The sequence below is a fragment of the Rhinolophus hipposideros genome (assembly GCF_964194185.1).
Source record: "Rhinolophus hipposideros genome assembly, chromosome: 14".
NCBI lineage: Eukaryota > Metazoa > Chordata > Mammalia > Chiroptera > Rhinolophidae > Rhinolophus > Rhinolophus hipposideros.
In genome coordinates, this window is record NC_138060.1 from 23,882,164 (window position 1) to 23,896,641 (window position 14,478).

Genomic DNA, 14,478 nt, shown 5'->3' on the forward strand with positions numbered 1-14,478 from the left:
GTGTTAATAAGACATGTTAATTGAATGCTTACTATGTTCCAGATACCTTTAATCAATTAGGAAATAATTTTTGAGCACCCACTATGTGCCACACACTGTGTTATGCAGTAAGACAGACAGGATCCCTGGCCACACACATGAATTCATTTAACCAACCCTATAAACTGTTTATTTTTGTCTCCAGTTTATAGTTGAGGAAATTCATGCTCAGAGATTAAGTAACTGACTCAAGATCACAGTTAAAGAAGAGGCAGAGACCAGATTTAACCCGGGATCATCAGAGCTCAAATCTATGCTCACCTCGGTGCCAGGGCCACCACAACCTCAAAACCACATCTTTCTTACATCCTCCCAATGTCAGCTTTTCACCATGGGGCTGTATCTCATGGGCCCCAAAACAGTAGATAACACTGATGATGACGGAAGAATAAAGTCTCAAACTTAGTTAACCTTCCCCAAGTCCGTCCCTTAATCCTCAGAGAGAGCCTTATAAATCAGTGGGACACATGCCATAATCCCCAAGTGTACGAAACTTTGGAACAGGATGAGAACTTGAAATGAAAGTGATCGCAGCGCCAGGAGAAACACCAAGCAATTGACTCTTAACAAAGTGTATTTGTTCTTGACCAAATACAGCAGGAATCCTGGGCTCACCACTGCTGTAAATGGAAACCAAAATGCCTTGCAGCCACAAAAATCAAAGTTATTTGAGAGAAATAATTCAATGAAATGAAAGGCTAGTGCTGAGCCCGAGTCCCGGTCCCTTTGTTTAAAAGAGAGACACGCACAACTGTTAGGACTCATTGGGAAGGAGTCAGGGCAAACCAGCACTAGGCTTCTTGAGGGTAATTAGAGGGTAACACCTGCTTCGCTAGGTGATTAAATGTTTTTTGATGCACGGTTCACCCCAAATCATGTCGGGGGTCACTTTCGGAAATTCTCAACTAATGCACTGAAAGAGTTGACATAATGCTTGGCATGTAGTAGTAAGTCCTCAGAAAGGGCGGTCACTGTCGTTTTCACTGTTTAAAGGAACTGCTTTTCTCGAGGTCATTGTTGTTGTGACAACTGCAGGATACCCTGTTCCATAAGACAGCCAACCTCAGCTCACCCGAAGGGACCGAGGCCTGTCCCCGTCCCTTCTCGGGGAGGAAACGAAGGCCCTGAACCACGCGGCTGGCAAGTGGCAGAGCAGAACCGGGTACCCAGGCCCAGCGCGCCGCTCGCGCCTCGTCCTTTCTCGTCCTCCAGGCGGGACTGGCCTCCCGCTGACACCCGGGCGCCCCCAACCTCCCCGAAGCACTCACCTTCATGACTGCCAGACCTGGAGGCCACCGAGGCTCGACTAGGGAGTCCATGATCTCCCGTAAGGAGGATGGGAGGCCCGCCACCCGCTAGCCTCCCGCACTCCAGTGCCACTCGAAATTCCCCGCGCTACCGCGCTACGACAGCAGCCCGCGACGCGCCCGAGGCCTGCGCGGAGTCTGCCGGGAGTTGTAGTACGAGGGAGGGCGCAGCCAAAGATGCTCTAGTACTGCGCACGCGCCGGACTTCTGCTTTGCCTTCCACGGCAGAAAGTAAATGGTTCAAAAGCCCACATCAGGTTTTGTACCAGACCCCTAATAAATGGATGTTGAATGTTGGGGAAAGACAGCCAGGACACACACCAAATCCAGATCTTGCCAGATCTTTCAAGGTCTAGGCTAATGCCTCCTTCTTTGTGTTGCCCTCCCTGATTGCTGTCATTATCTGTCTCTGAACCCCTGACTCTGAAAAGGGTTTTTATATATGGTATTATTTCATCTAACCCCAGCACAGTACCGGGAGGTAGGAATTATGATTGTCAGTTTACACAAAAGGGAGCTTTGGCTCAAAGAAGTGAGTTGTGTCCTTGAGTCGCACAGTGTCGTTGACCAGATTATAGAGCCTCTGAACTTTTTAAACGGGAGCGCTTTCATTTGTCAAATTAAAATTATAAGGTTAGTCCTTTTCTTTACCGCCTTAACTTTGTGTAGCCTTCCAAATATTTTCTATGCAGATACATAGAAATGGATTTTCCCCCCACAAGTGTTATCTTCAATGTATAGCTCTGTCGACTCGAATTTTTCTATTTTTTTACTTAACCATACATCTTGAGACCTTTCCATGTTACTACATATGGCTTTACCTTATTCGTTTTAATAGCCATGTAGCCCATAATGTAAAGGTACCACAATTTTTTTATCTACTCTCATATGAAGGAAACATTTAGGTTGTTTCCAATTTTTTACCCTTGCAAAGAGTGGCAGTAAACATACTATCTATATAAATCTTGCCACACTTGAGCCAGGATATCTGGTGATTTCTTGTAAATAGAACTACTAGGTCAATTTGCTCGTTAAAAACTGTGATCGCTAGCATTATGTGAGTTTCTAAACAGGCTGTATCAACACAGGTACACGTTCACCAAGCAGGTATAAGAGTACCTGTGCTGACCAGCATGCCACCCAGCCTGTCTACTCAGCTCAGCACTCATCCACTGCCTGAGGTGGGCCTCCATTGCAGCAGGCCTCATGGGCAGCAAGTCTGCACAGTTATATTGCTTGGTGCAGACCCCTGCAGCTTGCCACTGCTGCCCCACATGGTCCATGCATTCATTCGTTCAACAAATAGTTTTCTAAGTGACCACTGGTCAAGCACTCGAGCTAACATGTGAAGTAGGCAGAGGTAAGGTTATTATTGCCATTTTACAGACGAGGACACTGAGGCTCAGAGAAGTTAAGGCTTCACTCCTTTGGGCTCTCTTCCTAAGGAACCTCTGGCCCCTGAGCCAGAGATGTACTCAATTGACTTTTCCCTAATACTCATTGGGGAATAATCATAACATAATATTTAGACAAAGAACTTTAATATCCATTACAATAATAGCTGACATTTATTAGGCACTTGTATGCAAAGTACTGTTTTAGGTGTTTTTTACACATATTGACTTATTTTAGACTCACTCCCACCATATGAGAAAAGGGAAGTAAACAGGAAACTTGGTCAGGGCATGCTGCTGGTAAGTGAAAGAAAAAGGATTTGAACTTGGGCATATGGCTTATGAGTCCATATTACCCACTACAGATATTCTCATAAGGACTTAATCATGAGAATTATTCCCATTTTATAGATGTGGAAACTGAGTCTCAGAGAGACAAAGGAATTCATTCAAGACCACACTGCTTGTCAGTGCTGAAGTCCACTAGAAGGGACCACCCATTGACACTTTATCAAGGAATAACCGAGCAGACAAAGCTGCAGGGCAGAGATCTGAGGATCCCAGGATGGTGGACCTATTGGGGCTTCAACAAGCAGGTGAGGAGTGGCAGGAAAGGGTGGAGGCTGCCGTGGGTTTGTACCAGCCAATCAGAGAAGGGCGTGCAAATAATTCCAGGCTGAGATGGATGGCAAAGGAATTGAGAAGACCAGGTCCCCTACCTGAGTGCACCAGCAATTGTTCCTTTATGGTACTAGTTGGTTACAAGGTAATTAGGTTTAAGTTGACTAAGGAATGAAAGGTGAGATGAGAAATGAGAAAAGAAAAAAAGAGTAGGGAATGAAGTAGAGACATGACAGAGAAAGAAACACACTCTTTCCATTTAACCATGAAGACAGATTCAGAAGCAGGCATCACTTATTGGTCCTGGGGTCCAGAGCCTTCCCCCCAAGTCTGGAGAGCTTCGATGGCAGCACTCAGGGCTATTCATCTCTGAGTTCCTGCTCAGAGACTGAATGAATGAGTGAATCACCAGAAAAGGCCCACATTCCCATAAATCTTTTCCTCCCAGACTGAGCAATTCTCTTCCTGCTCTTTTCAGCAGCACCCACTCAAGCCCACCTCTGGGCCCAGGAAGCAAAATCACAAGGCACAAGCAGGTCTGAAGGGCCACGTCAAGTCAGGACAAGCATCTGTCCTGCCTTCCCCAGGGTATTTCTCCACCCCCTCTAACAAGCTGCTGTTTCCACGGATATTCTCCTGTTAGATCCAATAAAGAGAATGTACTTCCTTATCCAGAAGCAAAAACAAAATGTTCCATATTAAAAAAAAGCAGGCTAGTACTCTGTGGAATCTCTCGTGGCACTTAGGACACAGTGAAGATCTGGGATAGGGCTGCCAGACAAGAAACAAAATGCCCAGGAAATTTGAGTTTCAGATAAATAGCCAGTAATTTTTTAATATACTTGTAAGTTATCCCAAATATTGCACACGACATACTTATATTAAAAACTATTGGTTGTTTATCTGAAATTCAAATTTCACTGAACATCCTACAGTTTTATTTGCCAAGTCTGACAACCCTAATCAGGGAAACATTCTCCCACCTGAGTCGGGGGCCTGGCCTGGCTGCGTCTTTGAGGAGTCCCAAGGCCCTGAGTTCCTTTCCAGGGTCTCTCTTCCTCTCCGTCCTCCATTCTTTTTACCTTGAGGACCCATCCTCATTCTGGTCATCGGAGGGAGGCTCAAGCCTTAACCCTTTTTCCCTCCCTTCCTCTTCTCCTCTGTCCATTTTAACAAATGTTCACTGAGGTGCTATCCACCTATGCCAGGTGTTGGAATACAAAGGTGAACAAGAGAGTCTTGGTGCCTGCTCTCAAGGAGCTAACACCCTGAGGGGACAATGAGGCCTGGACAGAAACAAGTCGTTTTGTAAGAAAATGAAGAAATAATTTAATACAGTGGTAAGTGATTGAAAACAAAAGGGGATGATATAATAGAGAGTGGGAAGACATTATAAATTGGCTGAGCTGAGAAACCCTCCCTGAGAAGGTGACATTTGTGCTAGGACCCAACTGATAAGATAGAGGCAGCCATGCAAAGGGGTAGAGAGTTCCAGGCCTTGATAAAGAGTTTGGATTTTAATCCATGTTAACTCTGACAAGTTATAGAATCTCTCAGGGCCTCAATTTTCTCTTCTGTAAAATGGGAGTGATAATATTTGAGAATTAAGTGAGTTATTAAGGAAGTGCCTAGAACCGTGTCTGGCGCCTAACAAGCACAGCGCAAGTGTCAGCTGTCATTGTTATCATGTTGCTATAAGCACAGGGGGAAGCTCTTGGAGGGTTTTAGGCAGGGAGGCGACATGATCTGATTTACATTTTCAAAGTGTCACTCTAGCTGCTGGGTGAAGAAAGGGTTTCAGTGGAGAAAGAGCAGAAGTACCAATCATGGGACAGTGACAATCGGCTACAGTCGGAAGGAAGTGAAGTGCTGGGGCCCCATGCTTGCTATGGACTCCACTGTAAGACCTTGCTTTATCCCTATTCCAGGTCCCATCCTGAGTCCTCCTAGGCTTGGACCCTGCCTTGTTCTCACCAGTCCCTCCTCCTTGGAGCCCCAGCCTCAGGGCCCAGTTTAAATTCACAGACTGTGGCCATTACCTGCTCTACCTGCCTGTTAGACCACCACCTCTGGGCGCTTCTCCCTGAGCCTGGTTACATGCCTGTCACCACAGGCTCTTCTTAGGAGGGGTCCTAACCCCTCCTACTGATGCTTTCAAAAAGTGTTTACTGAGAATTTACTATATGCCCAGGCAGGGTGCCAAACAGTAAATGAGACAAAGAATATCCATCCAAATAAAGGTTCACAGATGGGAAGAGCTTTGAGATGAAAGAGGAAAAACTTTTAAGGGAGGAAGCTGTCTGTGTCAGGATTCTTTTGGTTACAAGTGTTGAGTTAGAGAGCCAAGTCAAAATGGCCTAATCAAAAAACGGAAATGTATTAGCTCATATGACTGAAAAGTCCAGAAGTTTATATTGTAACTTCATCCAGGTGTCATCAGATTAGTCTCTTTTCCTTCCTCTCAATCCGTCTTTCTTAATGCCTTATATCTGCTTTCCTCAGTGCTGGCTTCATGCTCAAGCAGACTTTCTGCCACGTGATGACATACATGGCCTCCAGAAGAGCAAGGTCTACATTCTACTAGTACATCTGCCTCAGCAGACAAAAAATACCTCATTCCCAACAGTCCCCAGCAAAAGGACCAGGGCTGAATCTCATTGGCCAGATCTGGGTCACATGCACATCCTTGAACCAATCACTGTGCCTCAGATTGTCTAGGTCTGAGTTTGGGGATGGGGTGGATACCCCAATGAACATTGGAGTTATGTATCTAGTAAAAGAGGGAATGGATGCCTATATGTATGCAAATTACAGTTGCAAATTCTTCCCCTTCCTATATCCACATCTCTTATGATCTGACTCCTTTCATCAAGAGGTGAATCTATTTCTCCACTCCTTGAATCTGGGTTTAGTCATGTGACTTGCTTTGGCCAATGCAACATTAATAAAGGTGATACAAACAGAGCCTTGAAGCGTGCCGGTACACGGGAGCTTGCCCTCTCTCTCAGTGCTCTTGGGAACCTTCTCACCACCACCATGTGAACAAACCATAACAATCCTCCTGGATGCTCAGAGACAGGTGGTAAAGTCATCTTTGTCACCCAGCTGATATTGAGCCACCTACAACACATGTGAGTGAAGCCATCCTAGACCACCCAGCCCCAGCCAAGACACTTGCTTACCACAGAGACCAGCTCAGCCAGCCCTGACCAGAAAACTGCTCAACACACCCCCAGGACATGGCCGATAATAAATGTTGATTATCACAAGCCACAGTTTGGGGGTGGTTTGTTATACAGCAATGAATAAGTACTACAGTGATCAAAACCTCAGTGGCCCCCTACAGGAGTCTTCTGTCTGCCTGGAGCCTGGCTTTGGAGCCCCCAGATGCTGGAGTCCCAGTCCAGTGGGTCCCTCCACTCCCCCATAGCAATCTTGTCCTGCTCCCTTTGAACCCAATACTTATCTCTACTCTGCTTCTGACCTGGTACTGGATTTTATGGATGCCAGGGGCAGGACAACTCTTCTGATGAAGAGCAGCTCTTCTTGTCTCTGCAGGGTCCCAGGCATTTCTCCTTACAAGGAGGTAGCCATCCAAGGAGGCAGCCATGCACCTGTAATAAATTGAAGGGTATACAGCTGAGTCCTGTGTCAGGCAATCTCCACCATCTAGCACGATGTCTGAATGCCCATCCCCCACTCAAGCTCCAATTCTTTGCTTCTTAAAGGCTGTTTAGATCCCCAGACCCTCCTGGGAGTCAAATATTCCTCTGGGGGTGCTAATGCAGGTTGCACCTCATACCTTATAGCACAAACACACTATATGGCAATTATTTAGTCTCCCCAATGCGACCCTTTGTGCCCTAGCACAGCTGAGAATGTAGTAGGGGCCCAGCAAAAGCTCACTGGGTGGATCACCTGGAAAGATGCCAAGTGACGTCAGTCTGGCCCTGGGGTTCTGGGGCCCTAGAACACAGAGGGTACCTGGGGCTAAGGGAGCAAATCAAGGAACCTTTAAAATGAGACAGGGTGGGGATCACCAAAACCAGGATTCTCACCATCAGTATGGTCTATAATGACTAAAGGAACAGGATTTAGAGTGGCACAGAACTGTTTGCGTCCATGTTCTCCCATTTACCATGTGACCTTGTAAGATAAGAATAATAATGCCTACCTCACAGGGTTGTTACATGGTTACATTTTTAACTGTTGGGGAGTACCTGTCAGGGTGCTTAGTAAGTGGCTGGCTTTGGCAACAGGAGTAATAGTTGTAATTATTACTGGTATCATCACTAGTGGACATTATTAACCAGAGGGCATAGAGGGTAAGAGCTCTAGCTCGGACGTCAGACTGCCTGGGTTCAAATCTTATCTCCACTACTTAGTATTGCATGGATTGTGGTCTCTAAATACTGTCCCCACAAAAAGGAATCAGAGTTCCTTTAGGTGTGGGACAAAGTAGGTGCAAGATGAGCCTGGAGCGTCTTATTGTGCCTCAAATAAGGAAGTACTAAAAAACGAATGGATACAAGAGCCAGCTTGAAGTTGTTCCCACTCGCTTAAGCATCAAAAAGAATATTGATTACCACTAAACCACACTGAATATTTTAAAATCCAGGAATTTATAATGCGTCTCAGCAGAAGAAAGAAAATCCCTCATTTGCTACCATTGGAGGTAGTCATTGTGTCAGCTTCTCACTCTGAAAGTTGATAAAGAAAGGGAAAGAAGGAAACATTTACTCTTCCCTCCCAAAAGGAATGATACTTTAGGGAAATACTAGCCCCTGTTGATGAGAATTCAAGCTAATAAATATAGAAGAAATGCTAAAATGAGAAAAACACCATTTTGCAACTCCTAAGGAAACATTATTGTAATAATCACCAATGCGGGAGCTTCTTGGGGAACATCAGGTTCCAAATCATCAAACCAGTTTACTTGCTGCTCACAGGGAAAAGCCAGCTTTTCAATGGAGGGATGAGGGTGAACACACCTGAGTCTACTGATCAATCTTATCTCTAAAAGTGAGCACCAACCAGCATGCACCTCCTAGTATGATGTAATATGAAGTACACATCATTCAGGAAATGTTCTTGCAAAAAAGTGGTGCAACTGAATCTAGTCAAATGTTTAGATCCAACTTCCAATTTGTAAGACATATATGTGAGACCACCACCAGGGAGTGGACAGCTCGAGGAAGCAACCAGACAAATTCAGAATGCGGGGCATTGTACAAAAAACAAACCAGAGTTCTTCAACAGGTCATGAGGTCACTGTTCTAGAATAAAAAAGACTTAAGAGACTTACCCCGTTACAGTCTTGTTTGGATCCTGATTTGAACAGACCAGTCTTTAAAAGACATTTTGGGAGCAATCAATGAAATTTGAACATGAATTAGGTGTGAAATTACACTAACCAATTGTTATTAATTTTATCAGGTGTGATAATGGGATCGTCATGCAGAATAATGTCATTTTTAGAGATGCATGCTGACGTACATATTTCAGAGTAAAATGCCATATCGGTGATTTATTTGAAAGTTTAAAAAGATAAGGCAAGTTTGGAAAAATATAAATAATTGCTAAATCTAGCTGATAGACATAATGGCTAATTATACTGTTCTCTGTATTCTTCTGTAAGTTTGAAATGTTTCACCATAAAAATTGGAGGTAATTCATCCCACCTGCCATTTTACAGGTGGCCACACGGGGACAGTAGCGTATCAGGCTGGAGCTTTGTGGAAGCAATGCCGAAGAGCAATCACTCCATCCATTCTTTATTCATTTATTTCCTCTCACCCTAGCACTTAGCTTTCACAAGAGCCCCTGAGCTGGGCCTATAGGGGACAAAGAGTTGAATTCACCCATGACCCTGCTCTCCTGCAGCCGCTTGTGTCAATAGTGTATCTGGGGATTACACTATAAAGGGGCAGTCACCAGGAGCCTATCTTGGTGGGTCCATGAAGACACCGGTGTCTCTCTGTTTGACATCGTTGGAATGGAGACTTGGGCATATAGGATGGAATAAATTAATATGAGGTGCGCAGTGGAGACCGGGATGCCCCTTGTACGAGTTCACGTCTTCTACATGCATTCAGGTTTACACACTAATCAACTGTGTGATCTTGGGAAAGTTACTTGATCTCTCTGAACCCTGTGGGGCTAATAATAGTTCATACCTTGCAGCTTTTCTGTTGAAAAAAAATGAGATGGCCTATGTAAATTGCTTAGACTGGTGCCTGGCACATAGTTAAGTGCTCGATATGAACATATTTATACATCTCTATGTTCCCATTTGGAGCCCCGAGATAGAAGCAAGTGGCCAGCTTCTCTGATTTACGGAAAGCCCTGCTGGGGAAAATGACAAATGGGGCCTTGAGACTCTTCACAAAGCAAGATGATAATTATAGCAGCTACTTTTATTGAGGGTTTCCTCTGTGCCGAGCACTTTACATCTACTAACTTACTTCCCACAACAAGCCTACAAGGCTGAGGGATAGAGCTGTTAAAGAACTTTCCTGAGGTGCCTCAGCTGTTAAGGAGGGGATTTAAGGCCTCGGAGCCCTCATTCATATCCATGAGGGCTATTCATATCTACTGTACTCTTCTTTGGCAGTGGATGCTGTGGGAAGACAAAGCATTTTCCTAGAGAGAGGGGGGTGTCATCCTGCTGTTGATAGGAGCCTGTGGACCTAGGAAAGGGGTGGCGAGACCGTCCAAGATCATGCTCTGAATGGATTTTTCAAGAGCGCCCCCTGGAGAGTGGGGCTCTTCATACGCCCCTGGGGTTTGCCTGCCCAGCATTTTTTTCTGATAATAGAATCCATCTCTTCCTTTTGGGGAAGCACTCTTACCCTCCACCACGTGGTCAGGCAAAGCTGACCCCAACTTCTAGCTCAAAAATGGGCAAGTGACCAGACCTAGTCAATGACAGTAAGACTTGCCCTCCATTCAGTGATTGGTTCATGGTAAGCTTGTGACTCAAGCTAGGCCAATCAGAGGAAATCCTGGGACTTTTATTTATCTATTGGGGAAGCGATGTGCGCTTTTTCTGCTTGCGTAGCAAAGTGCTAGGATGTAAGCCTGGAATTGCTGAGCGCCATCCTTCTCATCACTTGGAAGGAGTCAGCCTGGGATACAGGCCACATGAAGGAGAGCAGAGCTGAGACGTGGAGAGCCAGAAGCTTGTCGGCGTTGTTGGAACACTTGGATCCAGTCCTTCCTGAATCCCGTTTTATTTTCATTCAGATGGGGCAGAAATTATTCCTTTTCATTTAAGCCAGGCGGAGTTGGGTTTTTGAGTCCTGACTTACTGTATTCTAACAGCATGATGTGAAGCAGAAAGAGCCACGCTATTTATCAGGGCATCAAGGACCTATGAACACTAGTCTAGGTTCAGTTAAAAGAATGGGCATTTGAAGAAGGAAAATCTTGTTCCACAGATGACAGGACTCTGTAAGTTGCCGGTAAAGGTATACAGATTCGCTTCATGCATGAGCCACTGATCTCCTTATCAGGAAGAATTCAAATAAGCCCTTTTGGGGGATGAGATGGGGGCTGCATGGATGTGTGGATGATGGAGGAAGGGAGCAGAGCTGGAAGTCCAGAAACAAAATGGGGTGGAAGTGGTCAACACCCATGAATAACAACAACCCACTAAGTCTTCTACCTCCTTTATCAGACCTTAGGTAAAGAGAAGCACGTTCATCATAATCCGCGGTTCATGACATGGTGTCATGGCCCTATGCAGTATTCAAATCCTTGGTCATCATCCAAGCCCTCCATTGTTAAAAAGTAGCTGTGACCCAGAAGCCAGAGATAATTTTTTTTCTTTTTTTCTTTTTTTTTTAATTTATTTATTGGGGTGACAATTGTTAATGAAATTACATAATTTCAAGTGTACAATTCTGTATTACATCATCTATAAATCCCATTGTGTGTTCACCACCCAGAGTCAGTTCTCCGTCCATCACCATATATTTGATCCCCCTGACCCTCATCTCCCTCCCCCCACCCCCCTTACCCTCTGGTAACCACTAAACTATTGTCTGTGTCTATGAGTTTTTGTTAGAGATAATTTTTTTAACAGCAATAAATAGGATCAAGTAATGCCCTTAGTAAAACCTTTCAAGGGCTTCTCATTGCTCTTAGAATAAAATTCTCACTATGGCTCAGAGGGCCATGCTTCACCCCTTGCCCGCCTGTTTTCACATCTCTCACTCTCGCAGCTCCAGCCACACCGGCCTTCTCCATTCTCACACACCAAGCTCTTCCTCATCTCACAGCATTTGCCCATGATGTTCCCCTGCTTGGTCCCCTTTCCTGTACCCCTCACCCCTCACCCCTTCACAGGGTGGGCTCCTTCTCAGGCTTCTGTTCCCAATTTAAACTCCTCAGTGGGGCTGTCCCAACCTCCTAGTCTAAAGCAGGACCCAATATCTACCCTCCCCACATCCTTGGTGTTTCCTCTTTCGTTGTCATTCTTTGATCTCCAGCATTTGACCATAAAACTCCATAGGGATCTTGGTCTGCTTTGCTCACAAATGTATTCCCAGTACCCACTTGAAGCTTGACACACAGTAGGTACTCAACAACAATTTGTTAAATGAGTGAATGTCAGCCAACGATGTGATTTTGTTTAAGTACCTACCTCTCCTCACTCAGAAATGGCATTTTCCCCAGAGCTGTAGATGGACATTCATTTCGTTCACAAATATTTATTGAGCACTTACTATGCTAGGAACCATACCATCTGGAGGTAGCATGGACAGAAACCCTGCTTTGCTGGAGCTTACATTCTAGTTTGGGGAAAAGAGACAATGCATTAACTAAACAAACAAAGTCAATTCCCATGATGATAAATGCAATGAGGAAAACAAATTAACAAATTGTTTTTTGTTAAAACAAATTAACCCAATGGTGACTGAACAAGGGGGTCAGAGGGAGCCTCTCGGAAGCAAGGACATTTGAACAGATACTGCAAGGGAGAGAAGGAAGCAGCAAGGAGGAGAGGCTGAGAAAGAGCCGCACAGGGAGAGGACTGAGCAAGGACAAAGGACCAGAGGTACGAAGCTCTGAGTCGGTTCCAGGAAACGAGGGCTCAGTGGGGAATAACTAGGGTTGGGAAGAGATAAGCTGGGTGAGATGGGCAGGGGCTGGGTCCCCAGGGGCTTTGTGGGCCATAGTGAGGGATTCAGAGATCTGATGCCAGACCCTCTGGGGCACCTGAGGAAGGTTGTGAGTCCCAGTGCTGGCTCTGGAAGATGTCCTTCCAGTGATCAGTTATTTGCTTGTCAAATCCCAGGCTGGACTTCCTGGGGTGGCTCAAAAGGCCTGGGGAGTTCTCATCCTCTCTCTGTCTCTTCTTCGAATCCCTTATTTAAACACAACTTTCCTTCTCACTGCCAAAAGGAAAGCTGCCACTTCTGCTGCTGGTGGTGGTCTCTTCTTTGCCTGCCCTCCTCCCCATCCTTCTTCACCACCATCCACTGGGAGAACTTAACGCCGCTCCAGGGATGGTCTCCAGCAACTGCACACACTGAAGCAGCAACAGAGCAATTTCTAGACTTCTCCCACTAACCACACACACCCTTTCTCTACAGAATTGTCCAATACAAAATGCACACACATGTCAGAGGTAGGCTGATCTAGAACATTGAATCTACCGTGGCTCCTTCTTTTGAGGCTGTCTGGGCAGCGGTGAGCAGCAGCAGACCACCCCTCCTCACCACAGCTGCCCCGTCCCTGGCACAGGCCTCCCCCCGCCCCGAGGGAGGTATCTTGGGTAAAACACACCCAGACAGGTGAAGCTCACAGTTCAAAATCACGCCCAGGACCCTATCCCATCCTTGGGCCTGAGAGAGTGGCAACAACCCAGGTCCAGAGTGAGACTATGTAAGTGGGAAGCCCAGCTCTAACCTCCTAGCAGCGTGTCCTTCAGCAAGTTACTTAACCTCTCTGTGCTATTTCCTCAACATAAGCTAGGAACAGCAATGGGACCTACTTTATAGGGTGGTCAAAAGAATTAATGACTTGGGTTTTATATGTAAAAAGGCCTAGTAGAATGCCTAGAACATAATAAACACTCAAAACTATTACTGTTCTTTCCTTTTTCCATTTGATTGCAAGAAACACAAACCCACTCAATATGCACCAAGTAAAGGCATTGAGTGGAAGGTCTCCCAAAGAGGAAGAGGCACTGGGGCAAGTATATAGCATTGGAGTCTGGAATTAGCAAGAGGCCACCACTGAGTATCAAATGGTTATAATGGGAATAACAGATTCCGTGAGGCTGGCAGGCGACCTCGTTCTCTCCTGCAAAGAGGCCGCTGCATGAAAATCGAACAGAGAGTTCATCAGAAAGGAAAGGCCTGGAGTCTTCCTTGCTTGCAGCAGGCATCAAGCTACCTTAATCATGAGCTCCTGCCACCAAGCCTGGTGTAATGAGCATGCTCAGTGACAGGCAGTACAATGAACTTGTAAAGGCTCTGGAGTCAGATAAACTGGGCTCAAATTCTGGCTCCTTCACTTCCTTGCCTAACCTTGGGTGAGTGTTACCTCTCAGAGCCTCAGTTTCCTCCTCTGCAGAATGGGGTTTAAGAAGGGTACTTACCTTGAATAGCTGCTTTGAGAATTTGATGAGAAAATGCCACGTAAAGGGCTAATCTAGTACCTGGGACAAAAATAAGTGATCAGTAATCACTTCATGTGCATTCGTGTACACACACACACACGCACGCAAACATAGATTTTTTAAAAAGTCATAGAGCCTGTATCACGTGTGTAGACAGTGAATGCTAAAATATTGCATATGCCTTCACAATGGAAATCAGTATCTTGTGGCCTCTTGTGCCATCCTAAACTTTTAAAGCCACCCTCTGCAAATAGCTCCTTCTTCCACTTGCCTTTCCTTTGACACGTCCAGCTTCTGCTTGCCAGTGGGTAGCCCACAGTTACCTTTTTCAGTTAGCTCTAGTTGAAGCAGTCCTTCTTGGAAACCTGGCCTTCACCTTGGTCCTGGGGGAAGCAAACTGTGGACTGCAGGGTGGCAACTACCCCCTGGGACCTGCCCACCCCACATGTGCCACCTCAGCCTTTCAAAAAACCACAGGACCATGTTT

At 45.6% G+C, this 14,478-nt stretch overlaps 1 protein-coding gene across 7 annotated transcripts in view; it reads right to left on the bottom strand.

The window, feature by feature from the left end:
- The window catches only part of RAD18 (RAD18 E3 ubiquitin protein ligase), a 103,872-nt gene extending 102,404 nt beyond the window's left edge, over nucleotides 1–1,468 (bottom strand). For 5 of the 7 annotated variants that reach the window (XR_013994868.1, XM_081071953.1, XM_081071951.1 and 2 more), the window contains exon 1: nucleotides 1,308–1,468. Coding sequence is in view for 3 of the 7 variants with exons in the window: in XM_081071951.1 (XP_080928077.1) it covers nucleotides 1,308–1,358 (51 nt within the window). In the remaining 4 variants the exon portion in view is untranslated. The remainder of the gene's footprint in view (nucleotides 1–1,307) is intronic. The other 2 variants (XM_081071954.1, XM_081071955.1) reach the window with 2 other exon arrangements.
- Nucleotides 1,469–14,478: the final 13,010 nt, after the last annotated feature.